Here is a 22,751-nt window from a genome sequence, read left to right as displayed (position 1 = left end):
CCAGTAACATTTATATTAATTGCAAAAATGAAATAATTTGACTAATTTTCATTTCACATTTGGTTTCTTAGATGAGGTAACACACATATAAATGGTCCTTCAGAGAAATTTTAAAAGGGACAACAAATCTGAATAAAGGATGGAACATAATCGTGAGGTCAAATACAACTCAAATCTTGGTCCATGTATAGTGATATGTAAATCTGTGGTCTCATGTAGAAGTATCAGTTATTTATTGAAATATGAAAACATGGAGTATGAGAATCTTATACCCATAAGCATTATTAGAAATATGGTTTCTTAAAAAGAAAGTATGGAAATAGTTTGTTTTAAGTCAAAGGACAGGGGCAGCTAGGTGGCACAATGGCTAAAGCACTGGCCCTAGAGTCAGGAGTACCTGAGTTCAAATCTGACCTCAGACACTTGACACTTACTAGCTGTGTGACCCTGGACAAGTCACTTAACTCCCATTGCCCCACAAAAAAAAAATTAAGTCAAAGGACATCAGATCCCTGATTCTTCACTTTACTACCTGTGTTACCTTGGGCAAGTCATCTCTCATCTCTGGGTCTCAGTTTCCCTATTTAATTCAACAAGTATCAAGCCCCTACTATATGTCAGGTACTGATAGGTTGACAGGTATACAATTTTTTTTTTAAATTACAATTTCTGCTCTGAAGAAGCTTATAAGAAAGAGTGAGGAATAATAGGTACATAAGTAAATAACTATAAAATATTTGTTGTTTCAAGAGCGAGTGTGTATACAAAGGCAAGGCCTTTTCTTTCCCTGGGCCTCAGTTTTCTCATTTGTAAAATGTATAGGGTATACAGGATAACAAACATCCAAAGTTCCTTCCTGCTCTTAACATTCCATGCTCTAATACGAACATTTTTATAGCTGTCTAAAAAATGATAGGGTGGGACTAAAACAAGAATTTTTAAATTTTATTTTCAACATTCATTTTTTTTTTTAATTTTGAGTTCTAAATTTTCTTCTTCTCCCATCCATTGAGAAGCCAAACAGAATGATACCCATTATACATGCGAAGTCAGGCAAAATATATTTTTGCATTAGTCACATTGTCAAAAAAAACCACAAAAGAAAAATAAAGTGAAAAGCATGTTTCAATCTCTAATCTGAGTTTATCCGTTCTCTCTGGAGGCAGACAGCATTTTTCATTACGAAGCCTTTGGCGTTGTCTTATATTGACCAATGTAGCTAAGTCTTTCACAGTTGTAGAGCAGGGATTTTTAACTTGAAGTCCAGGAGTTTGATCCTTTTTTAAAAAATTGGGTAACTAATATCATTGCTTTACTTTGTAATTCTGTGTGCTTTATTTTATACATTTAAATCATTATTCTGAGAAGGGCTTCATAGGCTTCACCAGGCTGCCAAAGGTGTATATGACACAAAAAGGTTAAAAAGAACCCCTCGGCTACATGATGTCGAGGGGCCCCTTCCAGTTCCACATTCCCAGAGCCCGTGACCATGTTGATAGCTCAATCTCTCTCTACCCCAAAAAACCCCCCAAACCAAAAAAAAACTACTCTCTTTGCATCCCGGTTGTGTTAGCTTCTCCAGGGCTAAGGACGCCCAGATTTCGGGTACCCTCGAAAACCCGGACTAGAGAATCTTGAGCCGCCCGGATCGTCTCGGGCGCGCAGACTGAGCAAGCGCAGTAGGGACCGCGGCGGGGCGGAAGCCCGAAGGAGGAGACAGCGAGGCCGGGGTGCGGTTGGGGGGGGGGGGGAGGAAGTGTGGTAGTTTCACTTCCGGTTTTGCTGGGAATCCTCTGTTTTCCCCAGCTCTGACCCTCGGTAGCTGACAAAATGAACCGATTCTTCGGCAAAGCAAAACCTAAGGCGCCGCCACCCAGCCTGACAGACTGCATCGGCACAGTGAGTTAGCGCTGTCCCTGGCTGAGTGGAACCCCCCAACCTCTGCTGCTTTGTTTCACCTGCCGGGGACTCTAGACCCCTTCCCCCGGGATCCCAGGGGCGAATCTGCCAGAGAGCCTGAGGGGTCGAGTGGCGGGGGGGGGTGGGGAGAGGGACAGGGCTGCCTCCCCCTCCCTGTCTCCATCTGGGACCCCGGAAGCGAATCTGCCCGGGAGTCGGGGGAGGGGTTTTACTCCCGGCGACGGGCTTGATGGTGGGGACCAGAAAGGATGAGAGAGAAGGGGAAAGGGGAAGGGAGAGAAAGAAAAGAACCAGGTGCCCCTCTTGGGGAGTTGGTGGAGATGCCACCCTCCGCCAGGGGCCACTTGGGTCGGTGGGAGAGGTGTCCACGATGTCCACCAGCCCCTTGGGGAGCAGACACCTGGCTTCCTTCGGTCTAGAACCTAGAGCCGTTCGTGTGGAATCTGATGACAATAAGAGCCGACAATGCTACCTATCTGGGTGTGTAGAGCTTTAAGGCTTGCCGAATGATTCACGCCTGTTTTCTCTCTCATTTGATCCTCACAAGGACCCTGGGAAATAGAGTTATTATTATTTATCCTCTAGTTGCACTTGAGGAAAACTGAGGCAGACAAGAAGTTACGTGACTTGCCCCAAGCGTCACAACACATTATCTGGTGGGACTTGGACCTTGGTCTTTTTGACATCAAGGCCAGAGCTCTGCCCTGGTCTTACTGATACCCTGCTATGTTGGAAGCTTTTTGAGGGCAAGAACTTGGTCTGTTTCATCGTTGGATTTCGGGGTCTAAATCAGAGGTGCCCAGCACGAATGTGGCCCACCACACTCACAATTAAAATGCAATTAGGAAATATTTAACAAAATAAATAAAAATACAATAAAACAGATGTTATTAAAATAACAAATAATATAAAACGTAGATGATGTTGAGGAAACTTGAGGTAGATGGGAGGTTGTGACTTGCCCCAAGTCACTTAACATGGCAAAGAAAGCATCCAAGGCTGTATTTGAACTGGTCTCCTTCACTCCGAGTCCAGAGCTGGCTACCTAGCTGTTACTTGGATAGAGTCTAGAGTAAGAGTTCTTAACCTGGGGTCCATGGAGTCCCCTTAGTTAATAAACATTTATTAAACGCTTACTATGGTGCTAGGCTAAGCGCTGGGGATACCGATACAGAAAAAAGAAAGACAATCCCTTTCCCCAGGTATATTACAATATAATGGGGACCCAATGTGGGAAATAATGGAGAAGTCTGAGAGACCCCAAGGTATTGCAGCCAGGTGAAAAATGAAATGATGTCTGAGCTGAGCTATCACTTCAAATGGAGGTTTGGGGTACTCCGGTCCCACCCTAGTCCCACCCTCGAATCAGAGAAGCAGAGGGTGGTGGTGAGGTTGAATACCAAGGCTGGTGGGATTTCACCTTTCAGATTTCAGGGGATCATTGAAGGTGGATGGGGAGAAAAATAACATCTTTAGTTTCACTCACCTCTAACTGAAACTTAGCATTTCTTTCAATTACGATTCTTAAATTATTCTAAGAAAGAGTCTACAGCCTTCACTCAACCTGTCAAAAATATACATGGTTTAAAAATATATATATATATATATATATATATATGGTGTGCCATACCAAAAAAGGTTCAGAACCTTTGTTATTAATTTATTTGGATAGAATCTAGACGTTATCCCTTTTGATAAAGGAGGAAAATTATGCCCAGAGATTGGACATGGCTTGTATTTAGTGTCAGTGCCAAGATTTAAATTCAGGTGCTAGGAAACATGATGACAATTTGTTTTGTTGTTTTTGTGCAGAGCACTGATTTTTTTCAAAGTAGGGAACTCTCAACCAATACAGATCAGCTTTAGAGAGTTGCCCAGTGTCACAATAGATATCTGGTGGGACTTAGACCCAAATTATCTTGACCCCCATGGTCATACTGTTTCTCTACTGCTATGCTGTAAGCTCTTTGAGGATAAGGGCTCTGTTTTCATCATTGTCTAATGGGGTCTAATAAAGAAGTATCAGGGGCAGCTAGGTGGCGCAGTGGATAGAGCACCAGCCCTGGAGTCAGGAGTACCTGAGTTCAAATCCAGCCTCAGACACTTAACACTTACTAGCTGTGTGACCCTGGGCAAGTCACTTAACCCCAATTGCCTCACTAAAAAAAGAAAGAAAGAAATATCAAATAAGCATACATGTATCTAACATTCCTAGTTAAAATGTAATTAGGAAATATTTAACAAAATAAAAATAAAGTAAAATATACATAATGCTAATATGTGCTTTTTGAAGTCAATATGCATTTTGTTAGGTTTTCTATTTGAGTTTGACACCATTGGTCTTTTATAGTACTCGGCATATCCTTCCAGATTTGTGATCCCATCAGTTTGTGTGGATATTGCAAGATCCCAACCTTCTCATCCTATGAGACTTTTGTCCAGGTCTTTACACATTTCCTCCATTGGGGGGGACTGAAGATTTATTAAGCCCCGGATAAATGGTGATTGTTGAAATGGGAAAGGTTAGTTATCCTTGTACTCAGGAGAAAACATACCTTGTCTTTCATCTTCAGTTATAATCCTTATATATAGTTTTATGTGCATTGTTTTTGTTCAGTACAGGTTCATAGATTTAGCATAGATCTCAGAAGTCATCTAGTCTAAACCTTGTTTCACATATGAGAAAATGGGTTTTAAAAGGTTTTCGTAGATAATTAGTAAGAAGGTAACAATATTCCTCTTATTTGCTTCCCTTAAGTGAGGAAATTGAGTCTTAGAAAGATGAAGTGATTGAGCTAGTTACCCAACCAGAAATAGAATGGTCAGCCCTGGAACTGTGGTTTTCAGATGCTTGTCTCATTTTTTACAATATAGTATGTTACCATTCATCATTTTGAGATGTGAAAATTGTGCCACCAGATGTTCATTGAGAACCTCCACTGAAGTCCTCCTCTCTTGATGCCTTTTTGTAGTGTGAAGGTAACCCTGAGTTCTTGAAAAAGACCAACCAAATGTTTTGTCACTTCCTACCAAGTTAGAAAGGCTTTTAGCTGAGGGCTCAATACTAGACGGAATGTCTCTTATGCCTCATGACAGCCATGAGGTGATGATATTTTTGACCACTGCGGTTCACAAAAACCATCTACTAAGCTTTAAAAGGTTTTACTGAACTGCAGACTGAATGAGTTAATAGAACTATAAGGAACCTTAGGCTTCATTGAGAGGCCTCCTATGGATATCAGGGAAGTGATAGTCCCAGTGTACTCTGCCCTGCTCAAACCACATCCTCTAGAGCATTATATTCAGTTAGGAATGCCTCATTTTGGGAGGGATATTGATAATCTGGAGGGTACCTGGATGATCAGGATGGTAAAGAGCCATGAGGTCATTCCCTATGAAGAGTGATTAACCTGAAGAAGAGAAGATTTAGGGGAACACGATAACTTTGTATTCTTTTTTGTTTGTGGGTTGTTTTTTTGTTTTTTAATGATAACTCTCTACCAGTATTTAAAGGGTTTTCTCCTGGAAGGGAGATTAAAATTGTTCTGCTTGCCCCCAGGGTAGAAGTAGGAGCCAGCCAGAGGACAGTGATGCAGATTTAGTCTTGATATCAGGAAAAGCTTCCTCAATATTAGCACTATCCAAAAGTGAAATGGGCTGCCCTATATAGTTCCCCTCAATGGTCTGCTTCAAGCAAAGGGATTCTTTTCCAGCTCTGGGTTGTAGGAGGCGACCTCTGATGTCTATTCTAATATTGAGATTCTTTGTTTCACTGTATGTCAGTGGATGAAAGAGCCATGTCAGATCAAGCCACAAGTCTTTGAAATATTGATTGAGAACACTTCATTTGCATGACTTCTCCATAACCAGATGACCTTTTTGCAGTCTTTGAATGCCCTAATTCTAGGGTAGGGGTGTAGCATCAGGGCAGTAAAGTGGCAGCTTCATAATTTAAGTAGATTATCTGTGGTTCCCTAGTTATAGGGGCAAGGGCATTGGACTGGGAAGCAAAAAGCCTGGATATTAGTAGGAGCTCTGTTACTTACAAGTCAATGTGGCCTCAGACAAAGTGCTTAACTTATAAAATAGGGGTTTTTTGGGGGGGCAGTGAGGGTTAAGGGACTTTCCCAGGGCCACACAGTGTCACGTGTCTGAGGCCAGATTTGAACTCAAGTCCTCCTAAATCCAGGGCTGGTCCTTTATCTACTGCACCACCTAGCTGCCCCCATTAACTTATAAAATAGGAATAGTAAGACTGGTCCTGCCTGTCTCACAGAGTTGTGAAGGAGTAAATGAGATACTGTATGTGTTTTGGGGTTTTTTGGTGGGGCAATGAGGGTTAAGTGACTTGCCCAGGGTCACACAGCTAGTAAGTGTCAAGTGTCTGAGGTCAGATTTTAACTCAGGTCCTCCTGAATCCAGGGCCAGTGCTTTATCCACTGCACCACCTAACTGCCCCCCACATAATTATGTTTTAAATTAAAATAACTGTTCTTTCTTTTTCTTTCTAAAGGTTGATAGCAGAGCAGAATCAATTGACAAGAAGATTTCTAGACTTGATTCAGAACTAGTAAAGTATAAAGATCAGATAAAAAAGATGAGAGAAGGACCTGCAAAGGTAAGATGGAATGTTCCTCAGAAGTTACTGTATTATAGGAATTTTTAAGTGCTTAAGTGATGTGTAATTTAAGATTCTAAATGTGGATTCTAATCTGTTCCCCCAGTTTTGGGGAAAACTGACTAAAATCACTGATAAAACGAGTTTAGGTTTTTAAGGGTTTATTGAAAAATAGAAAGAAAAAGATTGAGAACAGAATTCCAACAGCCTGGCATTCCTATCTTTCCTCAAATTTCCTGTGAAGTCCTCTGCTGCCACCACCACCATTAAGTCCGGAACCCAAAAAGAGGGAGAGCTCTCCGCGCAGGCCCTCTTTCCTCCTTCCTGTCTCCTCCCAGAAAATAGGAGGCTCCTCAAGTTGATTGGCTGGTAGCCTTGATAGACAGCACCCATGAGCAAACGTCACTTCCTGACGCCAAGGAAAAGCCACATGGCCTTGCCCTCTGAGGTATTTTCCTCATGGTGGAGCTTTCTCACAGCAAGTCTCCAGTAGGTGGCATCATTCCAATCATTACAGTGACTATGATGTTATATTATCTTTTGCCTCTTTTTGTATCCCTAGTGCTTAACATAGTGTCTGGCACATAGTAGGCAATTAATTAAAATTTATTGACTGACAACTAAAACTCAACATGTCCAAAACTGAATTAATTACTTTTGTTCCTAAACCCTCCCCTCTACCAAACTTCTTTTTCTCTCTTGAAGACACCATCATCTTTCCAGTATCCTAGCTCTTTAACCTCCATGTTAGCTTTGACAACTCTCTCTTCCTTATCCCACATATCAATAGTTAATAAACATTTATTAAATATCTGCTAAATGCCAGGCACTTTACTAAGCAAATACATGGGGATACGAATACAAAAAAAGAAAGATAGTCCCTGCCCTATAGGAGTTTATAATCTAATTGGGGAAGACAACACCCATAAGGAAGCTAAGAGGTAGGAGGGAGGAGAAGGTAGCCAGCTTGGGGCATGGTGAAATCCCCAAATTGTTGCAGCCAGGTGAGAAATGGGATATCTGAACTGAGCTGTTTCCTTAAATGGAGGTTTGAAGTTCCTGGCCCCACTCAAGCAGAGAGGCAAAGAGTAGTGATGAGATGGCCAGGGCTGAAGCCTCCTGGGGCATGGTGAAGAAGTCAGTCAGGAAGCCCTAAAGGAGTGAAGCCAGCTAAGAAATGGGGAGACATAAATACGTCATTAGTTGTCACATTGTGCCGTTTCTACCTTTACAACATCTCTCAGATCTGACCCATTCTCTCCATTCATACAGCAACCACCTTAGTTCAAGCCCTCTGGCTTATTGCAGCACCCTCCTAATGGGTTTCCTTCCTGAAGTCTCCCCTACCTCATCCTCAAGCTCCCAAAGTAATTTTCCTTAAATATAGCTCTGACCATGTGACTGTCCTATTCTGTTAACTTCTTTGGCTTCCTGTTGCCTGTGGGATAAAATATAATCTCTGCTTCAAATTGTGCAGGACCTCAAACTCATCTTTCCGGTGTCATTGGACATTACTCCCAATCTTGTGCCCTTTGTCCCAGCTAAAAAACTTTCTCATCTGTTACAAGTCATTTCCCAGTACCTTTCATCACACAGGTCTAGGATCCCCTCCTGACTTCTGCCTCAGAGACCCTGTCTTCCGCAAGAAGTCTTTTCTTGCTCCCTCAATGACTCCTTTCCAGACTACCTTTAAAAAAAAACAACTACTTTGCATATATGTTTATTCACTTTATAACTTTATATTTTTATATGTGATTTATATGTTGTCTTCATATAAAAAGTATATGTACACATAATTTATATGTTGTCTCCCCCATTAGAGTATAAGCTCTTTTTGAGTAGGCATTGTTTCATTCTTTGTACTTCTATCCCCAGTGCCTACCACTGTATGGTACGAAGCAAGTAGGCTCTTAACAAATACTCACTGATTGATTGACGAGGGGAAAGCACAAGTGAAAGGGGTGATGCTGATGAGAGAAAGGACAGACAGGACAGGGTAGGGTAACACTCAAAAGGCTGAGGGTGGGAACTGTGATCTCTGACCCTGAGGTTTGACTGGAGTAAAGATGAGAACAGGGACTTGGCCCTAGTGATGAGAGCCTGGGACTTGTCCTCTAACTATTTTATTATCCTTCTTAAGACCTTATAGGGTGGTTGAATTTTCACTTCCATGGAACTGGGGTGATTTCAGGAGTTTAAACAACAGTCTAGTGAAATTGGGGAATTTGTACAATTCAACTGGGTGGTTTTTGTCAATGGCTTTAAATTCAAGTGTAAATCTTTTTTTTGCTTTCAGAATATGGTAAAACAGAAAGCCTTGAGAGTATTAAAGCAGAAGAGAATGTAAGTTATTCCCATAATTTCCCTAAATCAAACTTGTTTTATATTAAGAATACTTTTATTCTTTTTTAGGCTTTTGTTTTAGCTAACATTTTGTCAACATTCTCAATTTATTAAGTATATGCATATACAATCATGTAAGGCAAATCACTTTATTGACCAGATGATCTTCTGAGGTCCTTTCTAGCTCAAAACTTTATTTTTATGACCTGTTGTTTTTTTTCCTGCGAGTACTGTAAAGTGCAGAAAGTTTGGTATCTTCATAGCCTGTGCTGTTGTCTACATTGTACAAATATTTGTGAGCATTTTCTCCATTCTAACTGTATATAATAGATACAAAATTCCCATACCTTCCTTATTTTCAATGATTTCAGCATTTTAGTATATAGTTCATTTTTAATTATCTGATTTGAATAGATAATGCAATTTTTAAAAAATTCTCATGTTACTAGACATCTTTTGTGCATGAGAAGTAAAATGTAATATCAGTATTGCTCCTTGTTAGCCAATTTTATATAAAAGTTTCAAGTATGGACTCGATAGAAATAGTTAAAAGAGATTGGGGATTATAACGTAGCTTTCATTTTCATTTTCCTATGCTGTCCTTGTCTGTCATTAGCATAAACAGTTAAAAGAAAAATACTAGAAACTTGCTTAGCTGATTGAATTTAAGCATTTGATAGTTTGAGGTTGACGTTGTGTTTTGTTCACAACTTGCATGCGGATTGTATTCTATAAGTTCATGTGTAAGTTGGTTGATTAAAACTCAGGACATATTTCTTTCTTTCTTTTTTTTTTTGGCGGGGCAATGAGGGTTAAGTGACTTGCCCAGGGTCACACAGCTATTAAGTGTCAAGTGTCTGAGGCTGGATTTGAACTCAGGTCCTGCTGAATCCAGGGCCAGTGCCTTATCCACTGCACCATCTAGCTGCCCCCTAGACCTGAGTTCTTAAATATAGCCTCAGATACTTACTAGCTGTGTTACCCTGGGCTAATCACTTTACCTCTATTTGCCTCAGTTTCCTCATCTGTAAAATGGGGATTATAATAACATCTACCTCCCAGAATCAAATGAGATAATCATCGTAAAGTGCCTGACACATTTTAAGCATTGTAGAAATGTTAGCTGTTCTCATTGTTGTTATTAGAGTGAGGATTGAAGAATATAGGGAGGAGCTTTTGGCAGTTGGATGTGGGTTTCAGATACTCTCTAGGCAGGGCAGGTGCTCCATAGATGAAACAAGGAGAGAATAAGATCTCAAATCAGTTCCTCCCATTGGGTATGAGAGAGGTGGGGTGAGGCCTCAAGTAAGGCAGGAGGACCAGCAGCAGGCTTCTCAGGGCATCACTTTCCTCAGGCAACAGCAGCCCCAGAAACAGAAGCAAAGGTTCCTTAGGATCCGGGGCAAGAGCAGGGAGCAGTAAGATTGACCTCTGTGATGCAGGTTTAGACTGTGCAGACTATGGATTTAATGAGTTGTGATCACTTGATAGTCTGACAGACAGGGTTCTCTAGCAGTTGTGGGAGTTAGGGGAAGCAGGCCTTGCTGAATCTTGGTGAATAACTGAACAACCTGGTGACTTCTGTTTCCAGCTTTGATGACAGCTGCTTTCAGCAGCATTCATTGTGATATTTTTTCCTGTGTACCTCAGTATTGATTGATGTTTAATGTCCTCCCTTTAATGTGAATAGGTATGAACAACAACGGGACAATCTTTCACAACAGTCCTTTAATATGGAACAAGCAAATTATACCATCCAGTCATTGAAAGACACCAAAACAACGGTAATGAATAAAATCATGTTTTTTAAAAATTTTTAAATCTGTCAGAACCATCGAATGTACTTAAGTTTCTTTTTAACCTTTCCAGGTGGATGCTATGAAATTAGGTGTAAAAGAAATGAAGAAAGCATACAAACAAGTCAAAATTGACCAAATTGAGGTGAGATTGTATTGGTGAGCATTTCAAACCAGTGTTAGATCTTTTTTTGGGTGGGGGTTAAATCTTGGTATTTTTAATAAGTCACTAAAATGGGATTTTCTTTCCAAAGGGTTGGGGGAATTATATTAACTGAAGTTGCTCAACTGTTTTTAGTTAAGAATTCAGTTTTCAACTTCATCATCTAAGCAGCCATCTGTAAAAGAACAGTGTGCCCCTCTATTGGAAGACACTGAGACTTCCTTTCTGGGAGTGTGGAAATTTGCCAGTTGTTTGTTTTTTGGTTTTTTGGTCTTTGCTTATCTATAATAGGAATTTGGGGGGGGGCAATGAGGGTTAAGTGACTTGCCCAGGGTCACACAGCTAGTAAGTGTCAAGTGTCTGAGGCTGGATTTGAACTCAAATTCTCCTGAATCCAGGGCCGGTGCTGTATCTACTGCACCACCTAGCTGCCCCTGTAGCAGTACAATCTTGTTGTGTCTTCCTGTATCTCTTAGTAAAGGAAAAGGAGCATTCACTCTTTATTCTAAATCTTAACAGATTCCCTCCTTGCCTTTTTCTAGAATATATCTTTTTTTCTTTTTGTGGGGTAATGAGGGTTGTGACTTGCCCAGGGTCACACAGTTAGTAAGTGTCAAGTGTCTGAGGTCAGATTTGAACTCAGGTCCTCCTGAATCGAGGGCTGGTGCTTTATCCACTGTGCCACCTAGTTGCCCTCTTTCTAAAATATATCTTCAAACTGCTTCCCAAAAACCCTCTACCATTTTCACAAAACCTCTTTATGAAGTTTTGTATCTTATGCATGAGCATAGTTTCTACAACACAGGTTGAGGCAAGGGAAGCATTTGTTGAAGAAATAGCCTTTGTTATGCCAGTACTTAAACAGTAAAATTGAGTAGATTAAAATAAGGCAGAACATTATACTTTCCATCTAAGTATATTAGATATAGCCATGTATTAAGAAGGTGAAGCCTTTGGTCTTCCTGTCTGGTATGTTTATCCATCATTCCATACTTTGTCTGCGTGTGCCATGCCTGCTCCACCTGTTCTTTGCTCGTTCTTCCTGTCCACTGCTTGGTAGATAAATGGGCATCAGTTTCATAATTCCATGTTAACAAGCTCCAGTGGTTGTGGGAATATATCACATGAACTGGATAAGTTAAAATAGGAAATGTGTTATGGTGGAAAATGGGGTATGGGTTTGGGGTTCTTAGGAATTCCTCTTTAAAGAATTACACCCTCTTGCACACATTGGGTCCACAACAAATGAGAAAGGCGTTATGGGTACTCTGAAATAGCCTAAAGGTTGTGTGCCACTTTTGGGGGCATAGTTTATCTTTACTACTAAAAGCTTTCAGCAATGCTTAGTCTCTTGGGCAGGTTAAGAATAGACCTGAATCCAGTAGTTTTTATGTGAGTGTTATTCTTTGCTTACATCTAGGTTCAAGGCTAGGTATAAGAAAGCTACTGTATTGTATAGTCTTAGAGGGAATTTCAGTTTTACTCAATTGAAAGTTAGAATGCCATCAGCTCTGATACACAAATGCAGATCACCAAATTAGGAGTAATTCATTTCCTCTCATTCCTCATCACTATACCTTTTCTGGACCTGTTTCCATCTATCTATCTAATATAGTTATTCTTTTTTTTTTTTTTTTTTTTGGCTAGGCAATTGGGGTTAAGTGACTTGCCCAGGGTCACACAGCTAGTAAGTGTCAAGTGTCTGAGGCTGGATTTGAACTCAGGCCCTCCTGAATCCCGGGCCGGTGCTTTATCCACTGCACCACCTAGCTGCCCCCTAATACAGTTATTCTTAATCTGGGGACTGTGATCACTTTCCAGGGATCTGTGAATTTGTCCTTTTTATTATTTGGATAACTAATCCAACACAATAGGTTTCCTTTGTAATCTTATGGATTTTTCTTCATGCATCTAAAAACATTATTTGGAGACTAGGATCCATAGCACAAAAAAGAATAAGAAGTCTCAACTAATAGGAGCCTCACTTTCTTTCTTATCCTTGCCAAAAAAAAAACAAAAAACAAAAAAGCTTCACACAGACTCCTTTACCATGTGTAACCAGACTAATTTCCTGCTGCCTCCAGTGGCAGTGGGTTGCTTTTTAGGTAATTATTCAGATCCTGCTTTCATCCACTAGATAATCAAAGGTTGCCAGTAGAGATGTTTACTTAATTTATATGTTTAATCTTAGTCTCCTAATGTAAAACTTGAGGACACTTAAATTTAAATGAAAAAATCAGCATTTTACCCACACAATTTCTCCCATTTTAAGTAGCTTTTTGTTACAGGGGGAATTAGGTGAATAAAGCTCTCTGTGGCTGTAGTGACATTTCCTGCATTGTTAACAGCTCTTTTGTTTTCTACCAACATTTTTTCTGGGGCTTTGCTTTCTCCCTGTTTTCCCATTACATTTTCTCTTCCTTGATCATTTAACTTCTCTGAATAAGCTTTCAGAGTAGCTCCTCCTGCTGCTAATAATCAGAGAACCCACTGCAAAAGTAGGTATGTGGATAAATGCTTTTTTAAAACTTCATTTAGGATATACAAGACCAATTGGAAGATATGATGGAAGATGCAAATGAAATCCAAGAGGCGCTGAGCCGGAGTTATGGAACCCCAGAGATTGATGAAGATGACTTAGAGGCAGGTGAGGAACCGAGAACCGTCCTTTCCATTCAATGCTTGGGGCTGCCAGTTTTCCATAAGAAAAGGCAAAAATTATGACATAATTCAAGGAAAAGAGAATATGAAACAGAAAGCCTGTCTCTGTTCAGTTCCTTTTTCTTTAGAATCAATGAAGCAGAAAGGAAAAAAGAGAAATATTATGGAAAGAGACCAGAATGACCAACCTTAGTCCCTATATGGGACAAGTAGTAAGACATGAAATTCTGGCTCCCTCGAACTTCATTATTTTATGAAGTGTTTTTCCTTTTTTTTTTAGTGAGGCAATTGGGGTTAAGTGACTTGCCCAGGGTCACACAGCTACTAAGTGTTAAGTGTCTGAGACCGGATTTGAACTCAGGTACTCCTGACTCCAGGGCCGGTGCTTTATCCACTGTGCCACCTAGCCGCCCCAAAATGTTTTTCCTTTTTATTTCTTTGGATTCCTTTACCATCATACTTCATACCTCATTCTTTCTCCTAATGGATTTTCCATGATCTTTTTTTCCCCACTTTTTCTTTATCAAAACATTGTTACCCATGGGGAGGCATGGAGTAATGGAAGGAATGCTGCACCTGAAGGAAAAAGAGACCTGGATTTGAAGCTTAATTCTAACATTAGCTGTGTGACCTTGGGCAAGTCACTTAATCTCTGTAAGCTGCAGTTTCCTCATCTTAAAACTATAAAATGGGGATGATAATAGTACTTACCTTACCTGTTTCATGGGGTTATGGGGGAAAAGTATTATACAAATATATGTTATATATCTATATAGCACCTTTTTTCCAGAACAATTCAAAAATAATTGCCATAAAGGAAAAAAAAGTAACCTTAGTGATTTTTTCTTCTTTGGATTCAAGTATAAATCCTGTTCTAAAGGATAACAATTGGCATAGTGCCTTATATATTGTAGAAACAGTGTTCAATGGACTCCCTTATTTTGGAAACCTTGTTTCCAAAGACTATATGGAATGTGCACCTTGAAGTGTATGGCAATTAAACATGGTATACAAATTGTTATCATCTATTAGTCAACCCAGTGCATGCATCATAAGTATTTGTTGTATTGAATTCATTTAATACTTACTGTTTCATAGGTTTATAGATTTATAGACCAAAAAGGAACCTTAAATTTATCTAATTAATTCAATTCATCTAATTCAAATCTCATTTTATAGAAGAGGAAATTGTGACATAGGAAGACTTGCCTTAGGTTACACAGTCAGCACAATGGTATGCAAATAAGCTTGGACAATATAAAATAATTAAATGTAATTGATACATAATAAACCCTACTGTTTTACATCTTAAAAACTCTTTCAAATGAAATATATCCTCCTTTTACTGTAATCCCTTCTATTACTTGATTTGGCATTAAATTCACAAGATTTTGACATATTCTTTAATTCATTATCACTTTTGTCAATTTTATCACATTGGATATTAAGCTTACCTCTGACATCTATTTTTCAAAGTCTGGCTTTATAACCTTTATGTTTTCAAACAGATTTAAATCAAGTGATTTCCTAAGCTATTGAACTAAAGTTTATCACTATCTCTTGAATAAATTTCTTAATTTTTCCTGATGTATATCATGCTGAGAGGCAATTTTGCAGCATTTGATCTTCATGTTTAAATTTATATGTAACTCCTGGACATTGTTGCTTTTGTTTTTTAACTTAGTCATCATTTTCTCAGCAGAAACAAGATTTTCAGTCCTATTGGAAATTTTTTTTAAGCCTCATAAACCTTTTTTGGGGGGTGGGGTGGGGGGAGAGGTTGGGAGTGGGATTAATGTTTTAAAATCTGATAAAGTTGCCCTGATCTCTTAGCTTCACCTGAACTCCTTTCTCACAGCAGTTTTGGTATAATTTTGAATGAAAAAGTTATCTTTTTTTCCTTTCTTCAAGATTTCAGGTTTTTTATTATTGTTTTGCTCACAAGAAATGTTTTTTCTTCATAGAAGTCATTAGCAGCCTTTTTTTTTTTTAAACTGATCATTTCTCTGTTCTTCCAACTTCAAGAAGCTTACTTTAGAACTCTAGTTTTTAACCTTTTTTGTGCTTTGGGCCCATTGGTAGCTTGGTGAAACCTAGGAACTCCTCAGAATAGTGTTTTTAAATTCATAAAATAAGGAAACCAATTATATTAAAATATCAAAATAATTTTAATTAATCAAATTTTTAAATCAAAATAATTTTTTAAAAAAGTTAATGGACCTCAAGTTAAGAAGCCCTGCTGTAGAGAAATCAGTAATCACAGTTTAACTCCAGGCCCTTCAGAAAATCCTTACTGATTTCTAATGATTAATTAGACTGTTTGCAACAATATTTTGTCAGGTTTTGGCATTGGTTTCCTTTGTACTTCAATGGTCCTGTTTTCATTATGAATATGATCCTTGAAATACTTGACTTAATCACATGTAAAGCTATTGCAGTGTCCTGTTGCAGTATCAGCTAAAACTCTTTGGAGTGTGCTTATTAAGCACTGCAACTTTTGCATGTTTTCTTAGTGTGGTCTCCTTTTTTTTTTTAAAGTGAGGCACTTGGGGTTAAATGACTTGCCCAGGGTCACATGGCTAGTAAGTGTCAAGTGTCTGTGGTCGGATTTGAACTCTGGTCCTCCTGACTCCAGGGCCAGTGCTCTATCCACTGCGCCACCTAGCTGCCCCCGGTATCCATTCTTAAAGACCATAGAATTAAAAACACAAGAAAAGAAAGTAATAAAACACATGTGTATGGTACAAAATCTAGCACTTGTCTGACTGGGAACTAATTAAGGTGGAGAAACCAGCTTAATCCAGTTTCTTTTGGGTCAGATATTGTGAGTCACCCTAGAGTCAGTAGAAGCACACATGCATAATCCTTGCCATCATAGAATGAAACTCTGTCAAAATTATTGCTTATCCCAAGCAATCCACACAGCACAGTAAGTGGCAGAGCTAGCATTTGAACAGAGGTCCTGATTTCAAATCCACAAGGCACTCACTGTAGGAGATTACCAACCAGTAGAGAAAATAAGAAATATACACATGAAAAGGTAACCACAAGTGCAAAGACAGGATTTAAAGTAATTTAATCAACAGTGACATTAACTGAAATAATACTACCATGATTATTACTTAGTTCCATAGGAAACAAGTTATAAATGTGAAGTGTTTCCTTGGGCCAAAACAGAATATAAAAACTTAAATAAGATATTTACAAGGAACTGATTTTATATAGATATGTCTCATTCCTCTCATCTACTTTTCCCTTCATTAGGTTGGCAGGTGAGAGTATCTCTAAGATCGGTGACCTCAAACTCAAATAAAAATGGAGGCCATTGAACCATACATAATAATCCCTGTGGGCTGCATATTATATGTTTTGAAATATAAAATTATCTATTTTGTTGTATTTTTATTTTGTTAAATATTTCCCAATTACATTTTCATCTGTGCAGGCCATACATTTGACACTTTTGCTTAAGACTTCCCTCTCCAACTCTTTATACCACAGTCCCTGCCTGTAAAAGTGAGCACCATCCAGTGTAGAATACTTGGATCTGGTTTTCAGGTCCTCTTTACTCAGACAGAGAACAGAAAGGATTTGTGTGCCTAGTTATTAGTTGTGTTATAATTGTATCAGGATGGGGTTTAGCTATAATGTATGTAACACTGGGACTGTGGACAAACCATTTGACCTTCATGTCCTCAGTTTCCTTATCTGTAAAATGATGGAGTTGAACAAAATGAATTCTAGGTCCTGCCAGCTCTAAAACTGTGTTCTTATGACCCAACATTGGTTATGATTTTAAATACCTAGAGCCTCCAGGGACCTTAGTTTGTCTAGGACGGTGCTCTTCCAACTTTTTGATCTCAGGACTCCTTTTACATTCTTAATTTTTGAGGAACTCCCCCCGCCCCCGCAAGAGCTTTTGTTTATGTGGGTTATGTCCATTGATATTTGCAGTATTTTAAATTAAAGCATCTTAGTATTATCATGAAAGTAGTTTTGACCTTGCAAACCTTTGAAAGGGTGTCTGGGGCCTGTCGGACTTCCCAGGCCACACTCTGAGAAGCTCTGATCTAAGCTAACTTCATTTTACAGATAAGGAAGCTGAGACCATAGTAGATAAGAACATTGTCCAGGATCATACAGATAGTTGCAGAGGCTAGACTTGGACCCATGTCCTTTGACTCCACCAAGTCCTCTTTTCCATAGCAACATGCTGCCAGCCTCTCCGTGGTTTGTTCCTTCCCCCCCCCCCCACTAAGAACACAAGTTCAACAAATGAATTAATGTATATGAATCAAAGGAATTTCTTGTTTCTTGTGCCTTTCCAAACTTTGCTTCACACTTGCCAAAATGCTATAACTTCCCTAGCATTTTGGTTGTCTAATTTCTCAAATATCTTTTTCCTAGAAAATTGAGTAGTTACAACCGAGTTCACTGGTTTTCTTTCAGAATTGGATGCTCTTGGTGATGAGCTCTTAGCTGATGAAGACAGCTCTTACTTAGATGAGGCAGCATCTGCACCAGCAATCCCTGAAGGTGTTCCCAGTGATGCAAAAAACAAGGTGAGAAGGTTGTTTTCTGATATGAAAATGAAATTTTATTCTTTTTTTTTGTTTTTTTTTTGTGAGGCAATTGGGGTTAAGTGACTTGCCCAGGGTCACACAGCTAGTTAAGTGTTAAGTGTCTGAGGTCAGATTTGAATTCAGGTCCTCCTGACTCCAGGGCCGGTGCTCTATCCACTGCACCACCTAGCTGTCCCGAAGTTTTATTCTTGACCCTCAGCCATGAGAATTTGAAAGACACTTAGGAAGTATCAAGGTGACAAGAAGTGTTACAGTCTTTATTCCTCTAAGCTCAGGTTCAACTTCATTGAGTTTTCCTGCAGTGAAATATAAATGTGGTCCAAGAAATGATGGCTCACCAGCACAGAAGTGCTTCCATCCAGTAAACGTTGCAGTCCATGTTATCATGATTATAAGTTTCATAAGTTAACATAAGAGATGTCAATTTTGGACATCCATTTTTGCATTTTTCTCCATCTATTGATATAATTTGTTTTAAAATATGATTTACTTTGCTATTTCGTCAATATTGAGTCATCTGGTGACTACAAATCTTTTACATAGGAACATAGACTTAGCGTTGGAAGAGATCTTTGATATCATCTACTCCAATTCCATCATTTTATAGGTGAGGAAATAGGCCCAGAGAGTTTAAATGACCTTCCCAAGGTCATACAAGTAGTAAGTGGGAAAATCAGATTTGAACCCAGGTCCTTTGTCTCCAAATCAGTGCCCTTTCCACTATACATTTTGCTGCCTCTCATTTTATATCAGTTACTCACACCTATTAAATAGTGAAGGGATTGTACTTAGGTATAAATGAATTCCCTATTAATATGCTATTTGTGTGTGATGTCTTTAATTTCTTATTATATTTAAAGGCTTTGTTCTATATTAAAGGATTTCAGGGCATCATCTGTCAGATGGTGAGAATTGAGATGGGGATAGGGCATAGGAGGGACCTAATATACTATGAGTTTAGTTTTTATTTTATTTTTTCCCAAGGGAGAGAGCTGAGGCGCATAGGGTCAGAAGGAATGGTTATCAGTCTTTTTAATTATAAAAGTATTTTGTTATTTTCTAGTTAATGTAGAGGTAGTTTTCAACATTTGTTTTTATAAGATTTCTAGTTTCAAATTTTTCTCGCCCCCTCCCCAAGACAGCAAGTAATCTGATATAGGTTATATATGTACAATAACATTAAACATATTTCTGCATTAGTCATGTTATAAGAGAAGAATCAGAGCAAAAAAGGAAAAACCTCAAAAAAGAAAAACAACAGCACCAAAAACAAGAGAAATAGTATGGTTCAATCTGTATCCACATTCCACAGTTCTTTTTTTTTTCTTTCTGGATTTGGAGAGCATTTTCCATCATGAGTCCTTTGGAACTATCTTGGACCATTGTATTTCTGAGAAGAATCAAGTCTATCACAGTTGATCAACACATAATGTTGATGATACGGTGTACAGTGTTCTCTTCGTTCTGTTCATCTCACTGATCATCAGTTCATACAAGTCCTTCCAGGTTTCTTGGTTATCAGTCTTTGAAAACAGCTCCTTCTTCTTTATTATATAGGATGAACTGGGGAACTGGCCCAGCCATGATTTTTTTTTATTTTTTTGGTGGGGCAATGAGGGTTAAGTGATTTGGCCAGGGTCAAACAGCTAGTAAGTGTCAAGTGTCTGAGGCTGCATTTGAACTCAGGTCCTCCTGAATCCAGGGCCAGTGTTTTATCCACTGTGCCACCTAGCTGCCCCTCAGCCATAACTTCTTCTTTTTTTTTTTTTAATTTTGGTGAGGCAATTGGTGTTAAGTGACTTGCCCAGAGTCACACAGCTAGTAAGTGTTAAGTGTCTGAGGTCAGATTTGAACTCAGGTCCTCCTGAATCCGGGGCCAGTGCTCTATCCACTGCACCACCTGGCTGCCTTTCATAATTTCTAAAGACCTAATTCTTAATAATGGAAAGGAATTTTCTGGCTTTTTCCGGGACCTAAAAGCTTCCTCTATCCCTGCACATGGGTATCACATGCCCTCTTCTTCCTGAACTTTCCTCTATTCCAACCTTGTGTACAATTTGAGTCACTAGAATATATACTTATCATTAATAGAAGTATTATAATATGTTATTTTCAACTATAGTGTGTTAGTGAACTTCAGTTTAGATGAATCAAGTCAGGATGATTCAAGAGCCTAAGAAAAGAATATGCTTCACTTGGAAGTGGAGTGTGTGTGTGCATGTGCATGCATGTGTGTGTGTACACAAAATATACACATATACATGGTTTTTGTTTTTTTTAGTGAGGCAATTGGGGTTAAGTGACTTGCCCAGGGTCACACAGCTAGTAAGTGTTAAGTGTCTGAGGCCGAATTTGAACTCAGGTACTCCTGACTCCAGGGCCAGTGCTTTATCCACTGCGCCACCTAGCTGCCCCATATACATGTATTTAAATAAAATTCAATTAGAAGGAAAAGACTCTTCAGTTTTTTCTTTTACACTGTTATAACCTTTTTTCCAACTATATCTCTTTTGTTTTCCTTCTTCTTTCTTTTTTTCCCCTTTTCCCTGATCTCTGTTCTATCCTTTTTCCATTTTCTTCTCTTTTTCCTCCTAGGAATCTCTTTCTTGGTTCCCCATTACTTCATTTTTCTGTTTCTCTTCTAATTTCTTTAAGAATTTTCTCTTTTGTTTTCCCTTTTTACTGATAATTGTGGATTGTTTCTTTTGTTTGATGAACTTTGGGAATAAGTTTTTTGCTAATGATTGGTTATAAGTTTTTTACATATGTTATATTAAAAGATCTTTTTCCCCCTACAGGATGGTGTACTGGTGGACGAATTTGGACTGCCACAGATCCCAGCTACATAGAGCTGTCTTTAACAGTACGTTGTGTATAATAAACACAAATTATGGAAAACTGGGAAATATTTTGCCTTTCCAATGTCAGCATAATCAATTTGTATATCCTTCTTTCCCTGGAAAAAACTGTTTAGTACACTAATTTTTTTCATTTAGAGAACTGATTCACTTAATAGGAACTTTCTTTATATAATATTTTAAAATTCTTTCTGTCTTACAAAAGAAAAACTTGTAAAATATTGATGGTTGTATAAGACTTCTGTTTTCATTTATTTATATTTCTGAAATAATTAAAACCAAGGATGTGTGATTTCTTTTAATTCTTTAATTTCCTCTCAGCTTGATAAAAGAAGTGATGTGTTTATAAGACTACTTCCTTATCAAGATTATTAAACTATTTTGGACCATTCTTGTAATTCTTACAATAGTTCAAATATACATACTATTGTGAAATCAGACACTAATTTAAAATAAGTCTTTAATTGAGATGTAGGTTTTGTTGTGTCTTCATGTCAGTGAATCTGGGTTTTCTTCCTATGCTTTTCGTCTTAAACCTGGATAAAATTTTAATTCCAAGGTTTCCTCAGTATTACAGTTGTAATCATTAATGGAATTATATCCTAACACTTAAATGTATTTATACTCAATAAATATTTTTCAAAAGGATATAATTTAATAACATTTACTTTAACCTAAAGATTCCACTAAAAAACAAAATTTGCCAATGACAATGTGTGGTGGACAGTGACAATATAGTAGAACATTCACTAGATTGGGTGCCAGAAGACCTGGACTCTAGGTCTGTGTCTGCCAGCTGACTAGCTGGGTGACTTTGGATTAGTCATTTTATTTATCTGGGCCTTTGTCATCTAGTCTATAATGTGGAGTTAATCATAGCTTTCTTGCCTATCTTACAGGGTTGGTGCAAAGATTAAATGAATTAGTATAGGATTTTAAGTTTTAGAGCTGAAAGGGATCTTACAGATTTTCTAGTTTGACCCCATCATTAACAGATAAGAAAATCAAGGCCTAGAACAGTGAAGTGAGTTGCCCAAGGTCTCACAGGGAATAAGAAGGAAAACTGGAATTCAAACCTGAGTCTTCTAACCACAAATCCAGTGTTCTTTCCACTATACCGTGCTATTTCACATATGTATTCAATAACATATGGACATACTCTTTGTAAAGTACTATACAAGCATAATGTTTTTGCCACATTATAGGTGCTCAATAAATATTTGTTGAATAAATTTTGCTGGTGAGAATTGCATGTAATGTTTATCATTGAGGTATTAGTTACAGTTTTTACTATAGGGACCTTACTTTATGCTCTATATTATCTTCTTTCATCCCTGATACTGAGTAACAGAGAAGAGGTCAGCAAAAAATGACAGTCTTCTAGGCCTCTATTTTGGAAAAATAACTCTAGTACAACATTTATAACTAGAATACTTGTATCTAGTTTGCTTATTCTGTTTTTTACTTTTTCAAGGTAGGTGTTGTGTTCTGAAAGCCTTGGACCAGTGATGACTTTCAGACTACCCTGAACATAACTGGGGTCAAACTAAAATAGAAATTGACTTATTTTGGTTCACTTAGAAAAACCACAAATTAACATTATCCATGTTGTATTGTATTTTTATTTGTTTTGTTAAACATTTCCCAATTACATTTTAATCTGAATTGAGTCTAGCCCAAGTTTAGCACTTCTGCTGAATATAACCCAGAGAAGCCATAGAATTGAATTCTTAAGTATCTACTCACTATATGCAATTCACTGTCTTAGGTGATTGATTGAAGGTATATAAAGAGGAATGAAACTCCATA

General features: G+C 38.3%; 1 protein-coding gene across 2 annotated transcripts; it reads left to right on the top strand.

Annotated features, from left to right (window-relative positions):
* Window positions 1–1,752: 1,752 nt before the first annotated feature.
* On the top strand, window positions 1,753–22,178 carry CHMP5 (charged multivesicular body protein 5). 2 transcript variants are annotated; one of them, XM_043979337.1, is made up of 9 exons: window positions 1,765–1,899; window positions 4,271–4,442; window positions 6,434–6,538; window positions 8,835–8,881; window positions 10,572–10,665; window positions 10,751–10,822; window positions 13,379–13,487; window positions 17,951–18,063; window positions 20,883–22,178. In XM_043979337.1, exons 2-9 carry the CDS (start codon window positions 4,419–4,421, stop codon window positions 20,931–20,933), a joined length of 615 nt encoding a protein of 204 aa, XP_043835272.1. In that variant the 5' UTR covers window positions 1,765–1,899; window positions 4,271–4,418; the 3' UTR covers window positions 20,934–22,178. The 2 variants fall into 2 exon arrangements, with proteins under 2 accessions (XP_043835271.1, XP_043835272.1); XM_043979336.1 differs by lacking the exon at window positions 4,271–4,442 and having other exon boundaries at window positions 1,753–1,899; window positions 20,883–22,177.
* Window positions 22,179–22,751: the final 573 nt, after the last annotated feature.

Source organism: Dromiciops gliroides, chromosome 1 (assembly GCF_019393635.1).
Source record: "Dromiciops gliroides isolate mDroGli1 chromosome 1, mDroGli1.pri, whole genome shotgun sequence".
In the NCBI taxonomy this organism is placed as follows: Eukaryota; Metazoa; Chordata; class Mammalia; order Microbiotheria; family Microbiotheriidae; genus Dromiciops; species Dromiciops gliroides.
Note: the sequence above shows the minus strand (reverse complement) of the source record. Positions and strands in the feature narration are given on the sequence as shown.

Coding starts and splice junctions, on each gene's coding strand:
- CHMP5 (XM_043979336.1), top strand. CDS start 1,831: ATGAACCGATTCTTCGGCAAAGCAAAACCTAAGGCGCCGCCACCCAGC. Junction 1,900..6,433: donor TGACAGACTGCATCGGCACA/GTGAGTTAGCGC, acceptor TTCTTTCTAAAG/GTTGATAGCAGAGCAGAATC. Junction 10,823..13,378: donor TCAAAATTGACCAAATTGAG/GTGAGATTGTAT, acceptor AACTTCATTTAG/GATATACAAGACCAATTGGA.